The sequence below is a fragment of the Cyprinus carpio genome, chromosome B16, assembly GCF_018340385.1.
Source record: "Cyprinus carpio isolate SPL01 chromosome B16, ASM1834038v1, whole genome shotgun sequence".
NCBI classification, from domain to species: Eukaryota; Metazoa; Chordata; class Actinopteri; order Cypriniformes; family Cyprinidae; genus Cyprinus; species Cyprinus carpio.
The window spans coordinates 17,942,072-17,961,302 of NC_056612.1; the positions used below are offsets into that span (position 1 = coordinate 17,942,072).

At 34.8% G+C, this 19,231-nt stretch overlaps 3 protein-coding genes across 11 annotated transcripts in view; all 3 read right to left on the reverse strand.

Moving 5' to 3' along the window:
- Positions 1–2,418: 2,418 nt before the first annotated feature.
- On the reverse strand, positions 2,419–7,364 carry LOC109089063. Of its 6 annotated transcripts, none has more exons than XM_042741214.1 (14): positions 5,977–7,364; positions 5,660–5,721; positions 5,490–5,522; positions 5,346–5,399; positions 5,138–5,197; positions 4,965–5,000; positions 4,803–4,847; positions 4,656–4,694; positions 4,519–4,560; positions 4,336–4,377; positions 4,200–4,241; positions 4,042–4,119; positions 3,019–3,375; positions 2,420–2,939 (listed from the first exon to the last, which is right to left on the reverse strand). In XM_042741214.1, the coding sequence occupies exons 1-14, from the start codon at positions 6,069–6,071 to the stop codon at positions 2,599–2,601; spliced, it is 1,326 nt and encodes a 441-aa protein (XP_042597148.1). In that variant the 5' UTR covers positions 6,072–7,364; the 3' UTR covers positions 2,420–2,598. The 6 variants fall into 6 exon arrangements, with proteins under 6 accessions (XP_042597150.1, XP_042597152.1, XP_042597148.1 ...); XM_019103195.2 differs by having other exon boundaries at positions 2,422–2,939; positions 4,336–4,380; XM_042741216.1 differs by lacking the exon at positions 4,656–4,694 and having other exon boundaries at positions 2,419–2,939.
- A 499-nt stretch (positions 7,365–7,863) lies between these two features.
- On the reverse strand, positions 7,864–15,934 carry LOC109089057 (casein kinase II subunit alpha-like). 2 transcript variants are annotated; one of them, XM_019103185.2, is made up of 15 exons: positions 15,786–15,934; positions 14,594–14,683; positions 14,411–14,489; positions 13,787–13,915; positions 13,451–13,562; positions 13,257–13,358; positions 12,984–13,034; positions 12,824–12,883; positions 12,537–12,620; positions 12,134–12,244; positions 11,878–11,979; positions 11,586–11,686; positions 11,291–11,439; positions 9,461–9,550; positions 7,864–9,060 (listed from the first exon to the last, which is right to left on the reverse strand). In XM_019103185.2, exons 4-15 carry the CDS (start codon positions 13,885–13,887, stop codon positions 8,936–8,938), a joined length of 1,188 nt encoding a protein of 395 aa, XP_018958730.1. In that variant the 5' UTR covers positions 13,888–13,915; positions 14,411–14,489; positions 14,594–14,683; positions 15,786–15,934; the 3' UTR covers positions 7,864–8,935. The 2 variants fall into 2 exon arrangements, with proteins under 2 accessions (XP_018958730.1, XP_018958731.1); XM_019103186.2 differs by having other exon boundaries at positions 15,707–15,793.
- A 359-nt stretch (positions 15,935–16,293) lies between these two features.
- Positions 16,294–19,231, reverse strand: part of LOC109088992 (protein tyrosine phosphatase type IVA 3) — a 35,757-nt gene continuing 32,819 nt past the window's right edge. For all 3 annotated transcript variants that reach the window (XM_042741226.1, XM_042741224.1, XM_042741223.1), the window contains exon 6: positions 16,294–18,635. In XM_042741226.1, the coding sequence (XP_042597160.1) occupies positions 18,518–18,635 (118 nt within the window). In that variant the 3' untranslated portion in view covers positions 16,294–18,517. The remainder of the gene's footprint in view (positions 18,636–19,231) is intronic.

Sequence of the window (19,231 nt, forward strand, 5' to 3'; positions counted from 1 at the left end):
GACAGCATTTGTGGCATAAAATTTTTTGACTTGTTCCTCTTTCTCATTAAAAGAGAAGGAGAAGCCAAATCGAGGTTGCAGTGAGGCACCTGCAATGAAAGTGAAAAGGGCCAATTTCTGGAAGATTTAAACGCATACTCACTTAAAAATAAAGGGTTTTTATTGGTATCTTTGAAAAACCTTTAACATCCTTGGAACCTTTCCATTCCACAAAAGGCTCTTTAGATTTTAAAAATATTCTACACAAATAAATAAATAATTAAGGTTCTTTTAAGAACTGTTCACTAAAAGGTTCTTTGGGGAACCAATAATTGTTCTTCTATGGTACTGAGGTGAAAAGGTGAAGCTTTTAATTTTAGAAAAACATACTAGGAATTTTAATTAGTTTAAAATAATACAAAAAAAAAATGAAATAATATTTACTACATTTTTCAGAATGAAATGTAAATTTGTTCTTGTCATTTTTGCGGTCATTTTAGATTTTTACATTAAAAATTGGATCAGTTATTTCAGTAAATTTCACACATAATTACAATTTTAAACGCATTTTACACAGTTACCAAAACACAACGAGCAAAACATTGGATTGAACATGAAATTTTCTTGTAAAACCTAATTTAATAATCTTTGTTCTATTTACTGCTTTGAGTGTAGGTATTGACATGGCATTGAAGCACTTAAATTCTAAGCATTTTTTGCATCGATTTTTAACACTCATAAACACATACTTAATGTTTATATCTCATGTCTGCAGTATTGAAATGAGTATGAGTGAATATTTTTAAGCTTACAGATTGGCCCCATTTCACTTACAGTCGCCTCACTTGTAACCCTGAATGTGTTTTTTCCCCCTGAATCAGCATTGTACCACATAGTACAGTCGACTGAGCTTAACTAGATTTTTTCCCCAAATAAATAGAGGGACAAGTTGAATCAACACAAAGTGCAGTTGACCTTAACTTGATTTAGACCACTTTAATGCTTTTCATAACGGCCTGGTAAGACGTTTTGTTTCATATGATCTATGTCTCTCATTCAACAGGATTAGTTGTAATTTGATGGTCTTTTCGAAGACAAATGTGTCTTCAATAACCTGCAATATTACCGTGTGGAGATCGATAGGCCTGCTGGACCAGCCACGCAGCTGTGAGTGGAGTTGTTTTTTCACAACTGCTTTGAGTGAGAATCTCTTGTAAATCTCCTTAGACATGCTGACATCTCTGTCACGATTACGAGGAAGAAAAAGACTCTCTGAGGTCTGGTAGAGTTGATGAAGCCTGCCATAGTCGAGAGACTGCATGATTTATGACCCCAACAGGACGCCATCGAGCCAACAGTACCTGCAGCCCCTTTCATACAGTCAGTTGGACACTGATTGTGAAAACCCACCAAAATCAACACCGTAGGACAAATAAGCACCAGCGGGAATGAGATCTATATGATAAATGGAGAAGAGAGTAGGATCTGTCTGATAAACGGATAGGAAAGGTGGATCTGGCCGACGTATTAGACACACTCATCACCATCGTGTCTATAGAGCTGCGAGCTGTCTTGTCATAGCTGATAAATATCCTCTATTTGTCTGTCTAAAGCTACATGCTGAGAGATTTAATCATTTAGCTGTGTTAAATCAATGATAGACTCGCAGCAAGCCGTTCTGTGCAAGCTGGGACTAAATTTAGCAGAAAAAGCACCGTTGCTAACCTCTGACCTGAAAAAAGGCATTTAAATCTTTTAAAATACTGTCAGTGGGACACAAATCAGTTCAGTGGAATGAATGGAACATTGGTGCCATTTACTGCATATGGAGAAGGTTTAAGGGCATTACTATAGTAAATATTGGTACTTAGGGAGAGCAGTGGTAAAGTGGGACCCTTTTGTAGCTTTTCCTTGCACTTTTTTATATGCAATATTATCATATTACATTACACTTTAATGGAATTTTTCGGATATATACAAATTATACAAAAATACTAAATACTAGGGGAAAACAAAATAAACGTACAGATATAATTGTTTATTGATATTATTATACAAATATTATAAAACATTAATTAAATGATTATTAAAATTATTATTATAACTATTAATTACCATTAATGATATTATTATTAATATTATAATTAATATTTTCTCTTTAAAACACCCATTAACACTCTGTCTATGCTAATAATAATAATTAGTAATAGCAGTAGTATTGTTTGTCTGATTCAATCTATTTTCTTTTTGTATTTTAATGTGTCCTAAGTTAAGGAGAGGCTGTTTCACAATAATTTCTTTGTTTGATCAAATTTATTTATTTATTTATTTTTAATATTACTGTTATTTTTTTTTTATTATTATTATTATTATTTTTTTATTTATTTACTTTTTTTTATTTAAGTCAAGGGGACTTTCATAATCATTTATATATATTTTCAATAATATTCACATCTTACAAGATCATAAAACTTAAAACTGATTAATAATGATTTATTTATGCAAGTTCAACAAACCAAGAAAAAAAGGTATTAGTTCAAACAGACATTAAAATCACACTGTCAAAATGTAAAAAAAAAAAAAAAAAAACAAGTAGATATTGGGCAAAAAAGTAACTCTCTACAGAGGAACCGCCACATATTCCATCCTCTCTCTGCTGTTGTCTCTGTCCAAAAGTTCACTGTTCACTCTTTCTGGACTATCTAAATCCAGCTGTGCTCTTGGGTTGTTGGATGCTCGTATTCCCTTAGTGGGACATATTTTCCTCAGCTGGTTCTGATAGCTCATTGTGTCTTTTTGAATCTTCTGGTCCACATTAGGGGCATCCAGACCTCTCTTGTTGTTCTCTTCCATGGGATGTTCCACAGACGTTTCAGTGCATCCTGGCATCGGGTCGGCCAATTCCCTGCTGTCGTCCAGTGTGTCCTGGTTAGCAGCATAGTTCAGTTTCGCTTTGATTCCTGCATAATATTTAATCAGAGTCTCATTAGCAGTGTTTGTCTGATTATATTTAATGAAATGGTTTTATAGTGAACTAACCTGAAATTTGTGTCTGAGATGTTCCTCGACCACCGCCACGTTCTTCACTGTCAGCATATAGGTCTGGTCTATCCAGGGTGTCCACAAACTCTGGGCTGTCTAAAACCATTGCTCTTCTGTGGCTTTCCTGCTGGGGTTTATCAGTATCATGTGGTTTACCAGTCTGGCCTTTGAGGTTCATTCTAGCAGAAAAACTCTGAATTATGGGATCCATCTCTTTCATAAAGTCCAGATTTTGTCTGCCTGTGTCTGTGACCACAGAGTTGTGTTTTTCTAACATCTTCTGGGTCCTTGGAGGTCGGTATCTCCCGTTCTCCTCAGGTCTGTCCATTTCCTGACTACTAGTGTCCTCCATCACTGCACACAATTGTAAGATGATATTTTACATGATAATTACAAAAAAAGATGTTAAAAAGTTTATTTAGTGAGCCAAAACATGACTTATTTACAGATCTTGTGAAATTAAAATTTGAGTTTTATAGCTTTTAGTCTGTGTCTGTTAGCTTTAAGACCACAAATACTACTAAAAGTTGACAAAATTCACTTTTATCAGAAACAACTATTGTTGAAAGGCTTTTTTAAAAAAAAAAAAAAAAGACTTATCGTTAAAAGTCTGCATTTATTTGATTAAATATTATTTCAATTTAAAATAACTGTTTTTATTTTAATATATTTTAAAATGTACTTTATTCTTGTGATGGCAATGCTGAATTTTCTATAAATATTTCTCATTATTATCAATGCGAAAAACAGATTGTTTGATGAATAGATGAATAGAAAGTTAAAAGGAACAGCATTTATTTACCATCATACAAATCTTTTGTAACATTATAAATGTATTTATTGTTATTTCGGGTCAATTCCACACATCCTTGCTGAATAAAAGTATTAATTTCTTTAAAGAAAATAAAATAAAATAACAAAAATCGTACTGACCCCAAACTTAGTGTATGCATTTAAATATTTAAACATTTACTTAATGTCCAGCAGATTTTATCACATATACAGTATAAAACTACATACCTGTTGCTTTATCAATATGTTTGTTTGAGCCTTCAGTCATGTCTATGTCCATGACAGTCCTGTCCATACTCATACTCTCTATATTAACACACAGTATCACATCAGCAGATATGTTTATAAACAGTAGCAGGGTGAGAACAGATGGAACTGTTGCTTACCTGCTGAGTTCCCATAATGCTCCTGTAATGCCTTGTGGGTGTCTGTTGTCCAGAGTATGTCAGTGAGTTTTTTTTTTTTTTTTTTTTAATGGGAACAAAGTTTATTTCAACAATCACATTAAATCCAGCAGCATACCTCTGAGTGTTGTTCTCAGCTGTAACCTCTTGTCGCTGTCACCTTCTGAAGCAAACAGTATATTGAATTAGTTACATGCCTGTAGACAAATTATGATTATATTTTACAGGCTGGAGTGTTTCTGTCAAATAACATCTAACAGCTTGCATGCAGAAGTATAATGAATATAATACAGGTCTCTACCTCTGCTGTCTTCAGTTGATGATCTTTCTGCAAATCTGCTGTCTGTTTAAAAAGGAAATTAAGAAACAATAAATATCTAAACGATATATACTATAAGTTTTAGCTTTATTTTTCATGTGTTTTACTTGACTGATCACCTGAGTTGCTACTCTCAATTGATCTCTCTTCAGCAACATCTGGAAAGACACGTTGGAGAGACCATGTGTTTTTAAAAATCAGTAGACAAACTAATATTCAAACATCAGTCTTTTTATTGAATTGGATAGAACAAATTGTTAATTTACCTGCAAGATCTGCCAGATTTGGTCTGGGTGTTGTATTGGAAAAGTCTAAATTAATTAAAACACCTTTTTAGACACATGAATTTTTAAAGCAATATATCTAAAGTGCAAACACATATGTTTTAATAAATAAGAAATAAAATAATAAGAAATAATAAAACATACCAGCAGAGTTGACAACAATTTCCGAGGCTTTACATTCTGTAAATAGAGAGGAAAATCGTGTTAAATAAATAAATGTCATGTTTAGGACTGTCCGGAATTTCTTAAATAACCAAAGATGCAGGTCTGAATATTACATCAGCTTTTCCAACACTAATCATCTAATCAATAATGACCTGCAGTCGGATCTGTCGGATGTACAGGATCCAGAATCTTCTCTGTTGCAAGATCCATTTCTGAGGAAAAAGGGAAACCAACAACTAATAACACAGCAGACTATTTTCTGATATTAGTATTGAGTATTAATGAGTATTAATTGCGCTTCCCCTTCACTTTCATGCAACAGAGTCAAGAAAGGTCATACTGAAGAAACAATTCACAGACCTGAGAGCTGTGTTGGATCAGTGTGGTCAAAAGGCAGATTCATTTCAAATGCATCTGAGGAGAGAATGTACAAAAGCACAATAAATATTGAATGTAACATCAATGTAAATTATCCCTTTAGCAGGAAAAAAAAAGCATGCTCACCCTTCAAAAAATGTAACAAATCTTCACTTTTTTCTAAAAAATAGAATGAATTGTCATTATGAATTATTTAGAATAATTATATTTTCAAAGCTAAGCAAAATATATTATTGTGCTAAACATAATTATAGTTAGAATACTATAATCCTAAACACAACTAAAATGAAGTTTACCTCTCATAGCTGCTGAATGTACAGCGTTTATAAAGACTAGAAGAGTCAGGCAGATGTTGGTCCTGAGCCAGGAGGGAGAACGAAAGGGCAAATTACAACATTTTCCAAATGTCGATGTAAATGAAACATAAACACACATTTAATATTGTCTCTCATTGTGCAATATCATTAATTTTACACCAGCACTCATAAAACAGTCCTACATATTTGAAAACTAGTAACACGGATCCTGTATTTTATTGTGGAAAATCCTGACTAAACATATCACAACAAAATAAATCCAAATAAAAGGAAAAGAGAGTAGTTTGGTAACTTACAACTTCATAGTGAGTGCTGATGTCCTTCTGAAGGACTCGTGTGTCATGTGTGGCTTTATACGAGTGCAGGTCGCTGATCTGGACAATAGTTTCATAGATGACCAGTTACAGGGACACTGGAGATGAGGCCTGGGAAACCAGCAAAGACCTGTTTTACTCTGAATGGCAGGTGTGTTTTATAATAATTAAGGGTATGCATGGCTGAATTCACCCCATGGCATTTCCTTCCTTTCACAGAGATCCACTGAAGGAATTTGTTTGTGCCATTGTGAAGAAATAGGAAACCATTAGATTAAAGGCTTCCAACAGTCTATTCATTTACCTTATATACTTCTCAAAAACGGTTTTAAAGTAACACTTGAAGAAAAGATCTTTATAAATGAAAAAGCATCACATCAGAATAGATCTCTACAATGAGGATAATAAGTTTGGGATGTATACAGGTATTCATCATTGGAGTTAAAATGGTATTACAATTGTTTAAATGACACCCACCACACAATATGATTTAATACACTGATAATAAAGGAAGGAGTATTAAAAATTACAATTAGAAATGCATCTTCAAACACAAAAAGATAAAAAATCTAAATTTTCTCAGGACTTTCCAGCTAATTGGGACACCTTCAATGTAGAGACACTTACTTTTAAATAGAATAAAAAATTAAATTGAAATGTAATTATTAAAACATAACCCATTATTTTTAGTAATATAAGAATATTCACAAGAATGATGACTATGTTTCAGAGTCCAACTTTACCTTAGATACTAAATATGCTTCTGTAACAATCCCCATTTGTTGAGATGACATTAAAAATAACTTTAAAATAAAAAATAAAAACATAATTCTCTCATATGTCCACTAGATGGCAGAAAAAGCTCAAGAAAGAAGGTGTGACTCATTGGATTACGCCAGAAACGTGCAGAACTCTTCGCTCCAAATAACAACTCGTGACGGCCAGAAAAACAGTACACATGAAAAACAGAACAACTTAAAACGTTCTAACGCTATTACACAAGTCTGTTAGACATACTGGCTTTTTAATGCATGTGTCTGCTTGATTTTTATTTCGTTTTATTTATGGTCCATTTACTTTAGCTTTAGAATGTTGTAAAATCGCACAAAATAATATTTTAAACTATTTACACTGTCGCGGTTTTTGGTAACAAGTGCGCAAACATTTTAAATTAGGAAATTAACAGTTAGCATAAAATAATTAAGACGATTTGGTGAAGCACTACAACTCTTACAAGAAAAGAAAATAGCGCTTTTAAAGAATGTCTTTTTGTGTGCAACAGCAGTTTTGTGATGAATTGGCTTGAATCAGCAAAAATTCTAGAACTGCGAAACTTTAAACCTAGTTTTCAACGACAGCCAACAATTGGTTTCCTTTTTTTATTAAATTCCATATAAATGTGAGGTAGCCTGTTTTTCCCACCTGACTTCAAACCACTGTATTAGAGAGGCTGCATTAAACATACAGCTGAATAAAGCAAGTGACATGGTCTTTTTACTTAAACAATATATTTTCTCTTTTAAATGATTTATAAAACAAACAAAAAAATCTCTGCAAAAGTATCTATTGCAAACTTTAAATGAATGAATTTACAGTACAGTAAAGATATTTAGATTTGAACTCGTCACACTGAACACAGGCAGAGGACAAACATGAGCTAGTCTTCAACATCTGGTTATTTCACTACTAGACAAGACCAAAAGTAAGAACAATTTAAGAAACACTTAAACAATTAAGGTATTAACGATTCAGTTTGTCTAGACAAAAAGCTTTGGGAGTGACACAAACCGTCCACATAGTTTTCTTGTTTGTTCTTCAATCAGCCCAACCAAAGGCGAACCACAGGAAAACACAACATTCAATGCTAAATTGATATTTCACCTGTTTAATTGATTTAATCGTGGGGTAAAAAGAAATGTGTGTGTATTTCACTGAACAGTCGCCTCTCAAAAGAAAATTACAAAAATTCTTCATAGTATCAAACAAATGTCTGAAACTTCTTAAAAAAAAAAAAAAAAGACAATTCCACTCACACACACAGAACTGAAGGTAACACAAAAATTGGCATATTATTGATTGTGTTACTCAGTAATTGGTACAAGTCCTTGAACAGCAACTAGTGAGAGTTTAACAAGATCCGGGACCAAATCCAATCAACCTGCAATATACACAGAACCAGCACAACTGAAACAATAGAGCTTCCATTATTGGTTATAAAAAAAAAAAAAAAATGCTTTGTTACACACTGATCCAACACAAATCAGAACTGTTACAGTAGTGTTGATTGGATCTGGCCTTCAGTCCAAATGCAGAGGTGAATCATGACTCCAACATCAAATCTGCGTTGTCTTGTCCCCATAATATTCTTCAAAACCAAGGAACAAATCACTCCTCATCTGCATTTATACTCGGAGAGGTTCAATATATGACAAGGTTTTATTAACTTTGTGATCAAGACTCGTAAAAACAGGGACTAAAATACCAGGTACAACAAAATTAAAAAAAAAAAAAAGTCTCCCAAAAACAATTAAAAATAAGTCAGTATAAGTGAAATGGTTTGAGCACGAGAACGCTAGAGGGACATATAAAATTAATTTTTATTATCCTTCTTCAGGTGGACATTTAAGTGTTTCTAAACAGTCACGGCGAGTGAAAGTTCACACCCGTTTGCTTTTCTAACTCACACAGACATGTGCAAAAACATCATGGGTTTCTTTGAGTTCACAAACTCCTAAAAAACAACTGAGGAGAAAAACCAAAAACGGTAACTTAACATTAGTTCTGTTATTTGCAACATCATAAAAATAACCACAAATGAAATCAATGCCCCCCCACCACCCCCTCACCACTGATTCACAATTCCAAGCAGGCCCACAGAGGAGAGAGACGGATAGAGGGATGTGAGAAAGAGAGTGGGGGGGGATGTTGGGGCAGGTGGTGTTCAGGGCTGGGCTCCAGCGGCAGTGGGCACTTGTGTGGCCATTGTGTTTGGGGCAGGGATGACGGGCGAGCCGGCGCTGATGTTGGCGATGTTGGGCTGTGTGCTCGGAGTCATAGAGGCGATGCCTGCAGTGCGAAAGCCACCAACACGTTTAACTTAGTGTATGTTGAAACCTGAACATTTCTCTTAAGAACATTCTTGGCAAATGCTTTTTAACCATAGACTCAAGTTTCACCCAATGAACATTGTCATTTACTCACCCTCATATCATTTCAAAACGGTAAGACTTTCTTCTGTGGAACATAAAATAAATGCTTCTGTTTTTGTCCATATAATGAAAGCCAGTGGGGTCCAACATTGTTCTGGACTCCACTGACCTGCACTGTATGGAGTGGGGAAAGTTGAAACATTTTTCAAAATATCTTTTGCAGAATAAATCACTCAGGTTTACAGTGACACGAGGGTGAGTGCATGACGGAATGTTAATTTTATGTGAAATATCCCAAACAGAGGTGAAGTGCTTACCTGCCATCAAGTTAGAAGAGCTGACAGGTGTGGAACTAGCAGCCATTCCTGCAGCTGGCGCTCCTCTGCCCTGGTCTTTAACTATAGGATCTATACACAAAAACATGAAATACATCATCTTAAATATATGACAAATTATGACACGAAGTGTCCATCAACATGTCAGACCTCCCAACCTTGGATTTTTTTTTTTTTTTTTGAGGTGGGTAACATTTTATTACCTTTTACCGTGACTGTTTAGTTAATTTTTGGCATTTAGTTTTTTTTAAATACTATTTAAAAAAAAAAAAACTCCAGTACCCTTTTGTATAAGGCTGGGTGATATGAGCAAAAATTCATATCTCATATTTTTTAGCTGATTTGCGGTGTAGGGTAGCCTATATATCGGTATTTTATATTTGCATTAAAGTTAATGTAAACATGTAGGCATATATTATGTGCAAAAAAGGGTTAAAATCACATTACATTGTAACATTATAACATTTCAATCTAAAAACTAAAATTATCATTTTAAAGCAGAAGTTAGTTACTAAACTAAAAATGAAAATAAAAAGCACAGACTGATTGAGAAAAAAAAAGGCTATTTTGATTACCCCTTTACACTTTACAGTTAATGCTATCATACAAATACACTTACCTGCAGGTTTAAAATTCTATGTCACATTTATTGTGCAACTACAAATATTTCATCAAAATCTATATTTTAGTCAGAATTATTGCGCTTCTATTTCATTGAGCTCTGTTTGTTTGGCACGCATACACGCAGTGGCGCTCGTTCTAAATAAAGTCTGTGGAGTTTAGCGGAGAATCGCAAAGCAAAAGCCCATGCACTGACAGCAAAATGGAAATATTTCCATGGCTTTTTTAACATTTACAGATAAAGAGTTTACTTGTGAAATGCAAGTTATGCATTAAAGAAAACAGTACATCTCAAACACATAAAACAGCGCGTCTCTGTCAGCCGCACACGCAGCCTTTCTGTCAGAGCACCTGATGGGGCGAGTGGGAGCCGCTTTGAACAGAAACTATAAACTATAGGCTACTAGGAGAGAAATAAAACACAGAAATTATTTAAATGCAAAACCAAAAAAATAAAAAAAAAGCTCTGATTGGTTGACCTCTTCATCTTTTTCTGTTGCTTGTTTTGAATACTGCGCATGGACAGAGGTGTCACTAGATTTTTGCGTAGTTTAGAGTGATAAATCGTATCAGCGTACTTTGAGGTCAAAATGCGTAACCGGTATGCAAATGTGACCCCAGACCACAAAACCAGTCATAAGGGTAGTTTCATAAGCTTTCCGATGATGTATGGTTTGTTAGGATAGGACAATATTTGGTGGAGCTACAACTATTTGAATATCTGGAATCTGAGGGTGCAAAAAAAATTAAAATAGAGAAAAATCACATTTAAAGTGGTCCAAATTAAGCTCTTAGAAATGCATATCACTAATCAAAAAGTTTTGATATATTTGCAGTAGGAAATTTACAAAATATCTTCATGAAACATGATCTTTACTTAATATCCTAATGATTTTTGGCATAAATGAAAAACTGATAATTTTGACCCAAACAATGTATTGTTGGCTATTGCTACAAATTTATCCGTGCTACTTATGATTGGTTTTGTGGTCCAGGGTCACAAATAGCTTAAAAAAATTATTGTGTCATCAAGTGATTGGAGACCTTGCAGGGTCCATTATTCACTATATGCTCAATGTGTATAATAAATTAAGTCATCAATTTATTCAATGGTGTATAAAATAACACACATGCAAGAATGTACATTAAATTAGAGACTGGAGATGCATTCACAGGTTTTCATGAACTCACAGAAGTAAGGGTGGTCCATGGCCTCACGGGCCGTCAGTCGGGCCTGGTGGTCATAACGTAGCAGCTTGTCCAGAAAATCCAGAGCCTCGGTACTGACCAGGTGCTGATTCTCACTGTGCACAAACCGTTCCCATCTCTTCCGGGAGTGTCTGAGTGAACAGGTGAAAGATAGTACAAACATGACTATATACACACACACACACACACAGAACTGTGGAGATCATTTAAAACAATACTTTTAATCAACTTGATAAAGAGTCTGTCTATGCTAATCAACACTGTATTCAAGCCATACCTTCCCAAAATGTCATTAAAGCGTGGGTCCAGCTCAATGTTATATTTGTCAATGTAATCATACAGGTCCTCGGTACCCAGAACCTTTGCAATCCGAACCAACTAGAAAGAAAAATAATCACATCAAAAACTAAATTCAACAGACAAATACCCAGAATAACAAAAGCACCCAGCAAATATTTTCTTTCTACACAGCAAATTTATGAATTCATCAGTTGAATGACTGAACATTACTGCTATATGTTTATAATAAATAAGGCTGTTTGTGCTAAAATCAAAAATAAATGTTTGACCTGGTCATAGTTGTCATGTCCATGGAAAAATGGTTCCTTCCTGAAGATCATACTGGCCAGCATGCATCCAAGACTCCACATATCCAGACTGTAGTCATACATCTAGATACACACCAAAATATTTTTTACAACTCAGAGAAATAAGCTGAAAATCATTTAATGTGACATTTTAACTAGGGATGACTGACAAAAAAAAAAAAAAACACTGACTGTTAATGTTCAAGAAAATTAAAACCCTGAATTTTAGGACACTAACCTGATAGTCCACAAGTAGTTCAGGGCCTTTAAAATATCGGGAAGCCACACGTACATTGTACTCCTGGTTTGGGTGGTAAAACTCAGCCAAGCCCCAATCAATCAAACGAAGCTTTAAAAAATGAAAATGGACATTCAACGTATCAAAATTAAAAGGTCAAATGAGGTAATTTTATTCAGCAAGAATTTACCGTTTAACTTGAAACAAAAATCACTGAAAATATTAAGCAGCATGACTGTTTTTAACATTGATAAGAAAAAAGAATTACTTGAACATCAAATACACATATTAGAATGATTTCTCAAGGATCATGTGACACTAAAGATTGGAGTAATGGCTACAGAACATTCAGGTTTACCATCACAGAAATAAACATAACGCTCAATGTTAATTTAGCCAATACCTTTCTGTGCTCATGGTCAATCATGACATTGTGTGGCTTCACGTCTCTGTGCATTATTCCCATACTGTGGCAGTAGTCGAGAGCCTGGGGACAGAAGAGCGGAGATAAGAATTAGATCCAACATCAATTTGAGCAGAGCACTTGGGCACCGATGAAACTTTCAAACCTAAACTATGGGCAAAACTGAAACCATGACAGACTGATATTGGATGGTTTTGTTCCATGATATCGCTTCATAATGACCCACTTTTAATTATATTTATTTATATTTCTAGTGACCATCTTACCTTAAGAATTTCATACATGTAGAAACGGATGTCATAGTCTGATAAAGTTTGATACAGTTGCTGTGAAGAAAAATATACAGTTTACTACATCAAATAAAACAAATAAATTCTCTATGGAGGGGCGTCCAAAAAAAAAAAAAAAAAAAAAAACTTTTCTAACCTTGAAGTCCGTGTTGTTAACATGCTCAAAAACCAGTGCTGGTGTTCGGGACTGTACATTGAAAATAAAGCAGAATGGATTTTAAACCTGATGGCACACAAACAAACTCGCACACATATACTTTGCCAATGCATCAAGGTTCCAAGAAAATAAACAAAACCCGCAAGTCATTATTAAAAAGAAGGTGGGTGGAGGGGTGAGACTTTGTCTTGAAGTTAGGAAGCCAATGGAAAATAAACTCCCCAATATTTCCCAATATTTACATGAACATACCACAGGATCCTTTATGATGTCTAAAAGCGTTATTATGTTGGGGCCTCCTCTCAAGTTCTCCAGAATTTTTATTTCTCGTTTAATTTTCTTCTTTTTCACTGGCTAAAAATAGAAAGAAAAAAAAAACAAGTATAAAGTGGCATATCTACAATCAATTCATCTATACAAGTGTGAATGCAAACATCCAAATATACCTTGAGTATTTTGACGACTACTTTCTCATTGTTAGTGATGTTTATGGCTTCAAACACTTCACTGTACTTTCCCCGGCCAAGCTTTCGCACTAACTGATAGTCATCCTGATTTCTGCAGAATACAAACATATAGAGTACAAACAATGTGAGTTTAACACACTGAACGCGTCAAATATACCACGCATGCCACAATAAGTAATAAGCAGCACATTTGATCCAAGCCCCTGAAAGAGAACAACAAAGAAACTATCCACAGGGATAATGCTTCATAATTACAGGTCCAATTATTTATAGTGCATGTAATTTAAAGGTGCTTAAAATTTCAAGAGAACGCACCCCCAGTCCACCACATGGGATTCATAGTCCCAGTACTCTCTGGGTCGCTGTGTGTTTACATCAGGGTAAACTCGAGAGCGACTTGGGACAGGGCCAGACATATTCTACACAAGGTATTCCCTGAAACACCTGGAAAGACAACAAAATATAATACTGAAAGATTGCAGGATGACCAAAAAGATTTTTTCAAATCTAACAGTGTTGAATAGAACAGTAAATAAAAAAAAATGAATTGTATGATCTAGAAATGTTTAGGGGGGAAAAGGTAAACAATATTTTAAATTTAAAAAAAAATTAAAGTTTCTAAAAAATAAAAATGAATAAACTAAGAACGATAAATTAACAAATAAATACATCTAAAAGCACAGTACTATAATGAATTTACAAAACTGCAACTTAATAGAAAACGTTTTTTTTTTTTTTTATTAATACTGACATTATTTTTTACAGTATAAAATAAGTTATTTAAAAAAAGAAACCATATAAATGCTTTTGAAATTGTAGGATGGGGTCCCTCTCATGAGGATGATAATATTTAGCGGTCAGTGGCATCTAAATGATTGAAAACCCCAGGTCTGCATTAACTTCATAAAGGTTCATAAATATACTTGTACAGGTTATTACCTTGGAGGGTTCCTCCAAGCAGCAAATGAAAGGTGGAGCTGATGAAGGCAGATGTGATGACTTTATGGTGGAGCATAGGCTACAAAATAAATAAATAAGCCTGTTAAGACATCTGCTAAATCAAGCAAACCACTTTAATTTGCAATGTAATATATTTCCAGAAGTGCCACACAAACGACACACCTGATTGTAATTTGAATGAAAGAGGACATCCAGGAGCTTATTCAGGAGACACAGCAATCCTAGAAGTCATTCCTCATGGCCCTCCAGATGCTGGAAAACATAAGGATGTTGTAAACTTTAAAGACACAGCTGTGCAACATCAGCCTGGGTTTCAAAGTACTGATTTATGGACCAACGTCCATTAATAACCAACCAGGTCACTGTACTGCCATATAGTCATCAGACTAACAAACTGCTGTTCGTGACAAGCCTTGTGATCTTCCTGAATGAATTACTAATTATCAGAACTACATAAATGAGCTTAATTAAAGTAGGGTTGGGAGAGAACACAGCACAAACACACTGAACACATAAAAGCCTAACAAGGGGTGATACTGAAGCATTATTTAACCTCCATTAGAGGAACACTAGTACATTTTCCCTTAAATCAATATCTTGTTTTGAGCCACAGGCCTTATTCCACAGCCAAAGAAACCGGCCAAGCTTAATAGTTTTTCTGCATTCCCGACATTATCTACATATAATCCACATAATTGATTAATTGCAAACAAGTTATACAAACAATACAATAACAGGATTTCTCAGAATCGTTTTTATCACCTTTTAAAAACAGCTGTTAGTTTGCCAGCTAACCGCTAACTAGCATAGCGTTTGCCACGCCTAAGTCATTCTAAAACATTTTCCGACGCATTTAGCTAATCTACCCTTTAAATTGTTTATTACATTATAAAGCACATTATACAAGCATAAACTAGTTACTATATGAACACAGAGATAAATATTATGTTTTATCGCTGAAGCGCTGCTAGCCGAATGTGGCGCGACACGCCACAACAAAGCTAACGCAACTAGCTACATTTGCACAAAAGATGAAACAAATTTATATAAGAAAACAAAGAACAACTCATATTCATACGAATTATAAACATACACGAAGTTAATATTTGTGTTTAATCGGACGTGGAATCAAATAGTCCATTTATAGTTGTTTATATAAAGAATACGCGACGGGTTTAGTGGTTAGCAAATAGCACTGGCACGCTTTTACTGTCTCGCCAGCAAATAACACGATATGTATTCACATAAGCATGTATAAGTAGCGTAGTGCCTTACATGTGTGTCCTTATCTGAAGGAAATATTAAAAAGTAAAGTCATGTAGGAATACAAGTAACCGTGAGTACACTGCATTACCTCTCGGCGTCTCCTGGTAGACAATATGGCGGATACTGCACTGGAGAACGGCTGCGTATCAATACCTAACCAGCTGCTCGGGGGAAAAGAAATAAACGTTCGGAACGCGCATGTGATGTCTAAGGATGCTTTCTACGTAGGGAGCTCACTCGGTTTTTAGACACGGTCAGAAAGATAGAACGCGCAGACACACAGACAGACCGGTTTCCATAATATGTTGCATAAACATCGTGTATGAACTGGGAAAACCTGTTGCTATTACAAAACAGATGGAGCTAAACAGGAAAGCTCTTAAGGAGAGACGTTGTACTAGAATAACTGTCAAATTGAAAGTCAAGGATTACAATATACACCCGTTATACCTCTAAATAATAATTTTTATCCTTTCCTTGCTCATTAATACTTCATTGTAGATTTTGTGATTACTTGTTACCATAAAAACTGCAACAATTCCGTTTTATAAAATACATTGTACATCAACAACAACTTAACGACTGGTACACGCTCGTGAGAAATTCCAGGTTTTTATTCATTTTTAAGTAATCCAGATTTCAGATTTAACATCTGTTCCAATTTCATAAAAGAGCAATATGTACATCAATTAACTTTTGTTTGTTTGGCATTAAAAATGATGAATAATACAATAATGTCAATCACTTTAGATATGAACAGGGAACAATAGATCATTATGTATCACTGTTTAATAAAACGTGTTATACAATAATATGTTTATGTCAAAGATAGGCCACTTTAGATATGATCTGGAAACCTGTTGATCAGTGAACCTTACTATGGAGTAATAATGTATATTTACAGATACCACCCATGATTTTTAAATACAGACACTATATCATCCAGTGTCAAGGGTAATGACTTCAGCTCTGTTGGTTTATTCAAAAATCAGCAACTCAAACAAAAGTTAAGAACATTCTCATGGATGAAGTCTTGATCTTCAGGACCACAAATGAATGTGGTCAGGATAAACATGAGACGTGGCATGTAGTCTTGCACCATCCTTCACAAAAGCAAGGTCTAGTGATGATACCTAAATATATTCCTGAAAATGTTACCTTTGATTATTCTTTTGCTGATCGCATCAGGTACCAGAGCCATTCCAAGATGAACTGTTATATTTATTGAGGCCACAACTCATCAAAACATTCCAGATTTGTAAATGCAGACACTCAACAGTAATAAAGGTGACTAAACAGCACGTGAGAGAGAAGCCCTTTTATATGTGATCAACACTGAGCTGCTTAATTCAAACCCTTTTATTTAAATGGGATTGACTGTAAGTGTCAAAACCAGAAATGCAAACTTGATACTCTTGATCTCCTTCTTAAAGTTCAGCTCTAATTGGAGTGAGCTCAGCTTTAAAATATGTCCATTCTCCAGCCATTGCTTTTGTAGATGAACATGAGAGGCCAAGTGAATATAATAATTGGCAATTGTAAGCAAATCTAAGCTCAATTTTTTTGCTTAACCTTCTCACAGTCGCAAAGATAGATAATTAGATATTTCCTTCACTAGCTTTTGCTTTGGATTTCAAAGGCAGAGAAATATGTCATTATCCCAGATCCAAGGTCTTATGGATTTCATATTAGCAGATTAATGATGCATGTGACATCACTTCAGTACCTGACACAGATTCATTACCTTTTTTTCCTTCATTGTTGTCTAAATGACCACTAGTTAGGCAGAGATCCTGTGATTCCATTTCATTTCCTACTATATGGACAAGACTACATATTTTAGGCCTCACTCTGAAAAGTTCCTTCTGAAATTCCATAGTAAATAAGTGTCCACAGTACAACTATGTCCGTGAGAAACAGCCACGCATGAGCAATGAGTGCAAACAGCAAAAAAATAAATAAAATAAAAATAAAAATCCGGCAAGTCCAAAAAGATTTTTCATGTGAAACACATAGTGTGATGACTCCCTCTTGTGGCTGCTGTGTTAAATTAAAACAGAACTACTGATCTACAATTGTGCTCACACATGGATTTCTCTCGGTTCACTGCTGCAATTCTGTGGTACAGAAGTGTATCGGGTTAGCTGGATTTCTTTTTTATGAGTTTCAACATGATTTCGAAGCAGCTAAAACATCCAAAAATCTGGAAGTCATGTCAAAGTGTGCTATGTTATCCATCCAGGTGCCCACAGTTCTATTAATAAGCAGCCAGTGGTGCAAAAAACTTGAATCCCAGAGTAGATTCATGATACAATGTAGAAAAAAAGAGAGAGCTAGGTTAGACCACTCACATGCATCTTCAGAAAAGTACAGCGACATGCATTCTGAAACTTCAAAATTACAAAAGAGAAAGAACAGTGTAGTCAAGCAGTTTCATACGAAAGTGTGAGGAAACAACAGGGATTGAGTTCTGTGAGCAGGTGCTGGTGGCCTTGATCATCTTTGGACTGTGTGCTGCTGGTAAAGTGTGACGGCTGGTAGCATGAGTGTGAGCATCGGGCGTATGTTTGTGCTCACAATAAATTTGTAAACACAGTGAGGATGGGGGGTTGGTGTGTAAAGACAAAATTCAAGAGGCTCGTCTTTCACAGTCCTGAGCTGGTGAAGACCCTGTGTGCAGGGGTCTGACATATACACCAAAAGGGGGTTGAATTCCCCTCCTGAATTGTAGCAAGAGTTCAAATGCACTAGATTGGTAATTTTAGTCCGGTTTAGTCCATGAGTGACTGGTTCCTTCAGTGGCAGGCTGGTGAGACCGGATCACATGAGGCAACACTTGCTTTTGTGGTTGTGTGGGTCTTTGAAACGCAGTCTCTGTTTGGGGCGGTACTTCTCCAGGTACGTCAGCTGCTTGCTGTTGATGGCGCCCCGGCGTTTCCTGTGGGGGAAAAAACAACAACATATAAATATCTATATATATATCTATATATATCTATATATCTATATATCTATATATATATATATATATATATATATATATATATATATATATATATATATATATATATATATATATATATATATATATATATATATAAAATGCACAAAAAATATCTGTATTTAAATTAATGGTTTAAGTTAAATACGTAAATGAAAAGCACTATATAGACACAAATATTTTAAATATTAAGAGATATATAAAATATATATTTTAAACAATATATACACAAAACTGAATATATAATATATAAATACATGTTTTTAGCGATATATACAAAATATTTGTTTGCCGAATTGTTTTCTGTAATGCATTAGCGCCATTGTGTGCTATTGTTATATTTCATAGTGACATCAGTGCAAACTGTATTCATCATTTCTTGACTGCATAATTTGCTCTAATTTGTTTGTGCTGTATAATTAGCTGTAATGCATAAATGCTGCACAATCTGCACTATCTGTCATGTATCAGTGCTGCATCATTTACTGTGCTTGTAATGAATCGCTCACTGTATTGACTGGGTGTTGTATCGCTCT